General features: G+C 46.9%; 1 protein-coding gene across 1 annotated transcript; it reads right to left on the bottom strand.

Annotated features, from left to right (window-relative positions):
• Positions 1–304: 304 nt before the first annotated feature.
• LOC106818976 (cell adhesion molecule 2-like) lies at positions 305–997 on the bottom strand. The gene has a single exon (XM_014823642.1). It carries the CDS (start codon positions 995–997, stop codon positions 305–307), a length of 693 nt encoding a protein of 230 aa, XP_014679128.1.
• Positions 998–1,414: the final 417 nt, after the last annotated feature.

Raw genomic sequence — 1,414 nt, forward strand, 5'->3', positions numbered from 1 at the left:
GTGAAGCCATGCATAACTTGGCTCGGGGTTTCCGTCTGCGTTACACAGCAGCCAAAGCGCACTGCCGTTAATGACAGTCATAACGCCTGCCTGACTGTCACCGCTTACTCTGACCTGCCCCATGTACTGTACATTGAGCCGAACATCAACTGACAGTGACTGAAGTGATTCGTGGATGTCAACATGACAGGCAAGTATTTTATCGTGATAATTAGCAGTAAACGTACGCGTCAGTTTGCTGTACGTCGTTATAGTTCCATCGACTTCACTGACATGTAATGTATTAGCTCCCTCTACAGATGTATCACCAAGTTTCCATGTTACTGTTCCCCCGGAAGCTTTTGTCTGAAGTGCAGCTAGCTTCATGCGGTCCTACATGAATTATTTCTGTGTCTGCTACAGCATTGCCGTCTATTTCAATGGGGACGTACGTTGCTGGCACGACCACGGTCACATTCAACTTGTTACTCGACATGTATTCTCCAAACACACTAGTTGCTTTACACGCGTACAATCTCCTGTGTTTAAACTCGACTAACTCGATCACCACCTCGTCGCCTGCAGCTTGTATCCCCTGTTTGTCGTGAAACCACGTGTAAGATGGTTCTGGATAGCCATCAGCATTGCACGTTAATGTCAGTTTCTCTGTCTCTGGTAAGAAGACTTCATTTCCAGTAGGGTTGCTGCTGCTGCTGATGGTCACAGTGTCTTTCAGGTACAGGGTCTCGGCTAATTCCACTACCGCTAAGTCGCCATGGATCAAGACATTGCATTGCAGTTCTCTGTCGTTATCAATCGGCGAGAACGTGTGACTGAGGATGCTATTTGCTGTAAACGTGTTTGTTCTTGAACCCGCTTCCTCTGTTTGACTGGAGTCGGCAGTGATATCTTCACCATTCAGCAACCATGTGACGCTAGCTGCTGGGTTACTGCTGTCCGATACACAAGAGAACTGTAGCATTCCATCCGGTGATGAAGAGCTGTCTATAAAAGACATGGAAACCGACTGTGGTGACACTAGCACTGTTATATAACTCTTAGTAGATAAAGGTTTGTCATCAGGTGCTACCTCGTTCTAATTCCATTGGCAGTGAAACTCTGCGTCATCTTTCTCCACGTTTAAGTTAGATATTTTAATGCTGAAGTCACCCGTATCATACTTGTTGTCGTCGATGTAAGAGTACCTGTCTTCTTTCGTGATCGATATATAGACACTGTCACGATACCACTCAGCCGATATTTGCCCTTCACCACCCCCTTCATAAAGGAGGTCCAAGATGCACCTTACTGTGACGTCAGCGCCTTCGACTGTCTCCGTGTCACGTGGTTGCTGCAAAAACTGCGTCCTCACCGTCACTAAAGCTGCGCACAGTACAAGTACCGGAACCAGCTTCACTGCTGCCATTGTTACTTC

This window comes from Priapulus caudatus, unplaced genomic scaffold (genome assembly GCF_000485595.1).
Source record: "Priapulus caudatus unplaced genomic scaffold, Priapulus_caudatus-5.0.1 Scaffold2707, whole genome shotgun sequence".
Classification (NCBI taxonomy): Eukaryota; Metazoa; Priapulida; class Priapulimorpha; order Priapulimorphida; family Priapulidae; genus Priapulus; species Priapulus caudatus.

Excerpts from the sequence above, each read along its gene's own strand:
- LOC106818976 (XM_014823642.1), bottom strand. The coding sequence starts at position 997 with ATGTCTTTTATAGACAGCTCTTCATCACCGGATGGAATGCTACAGTTC.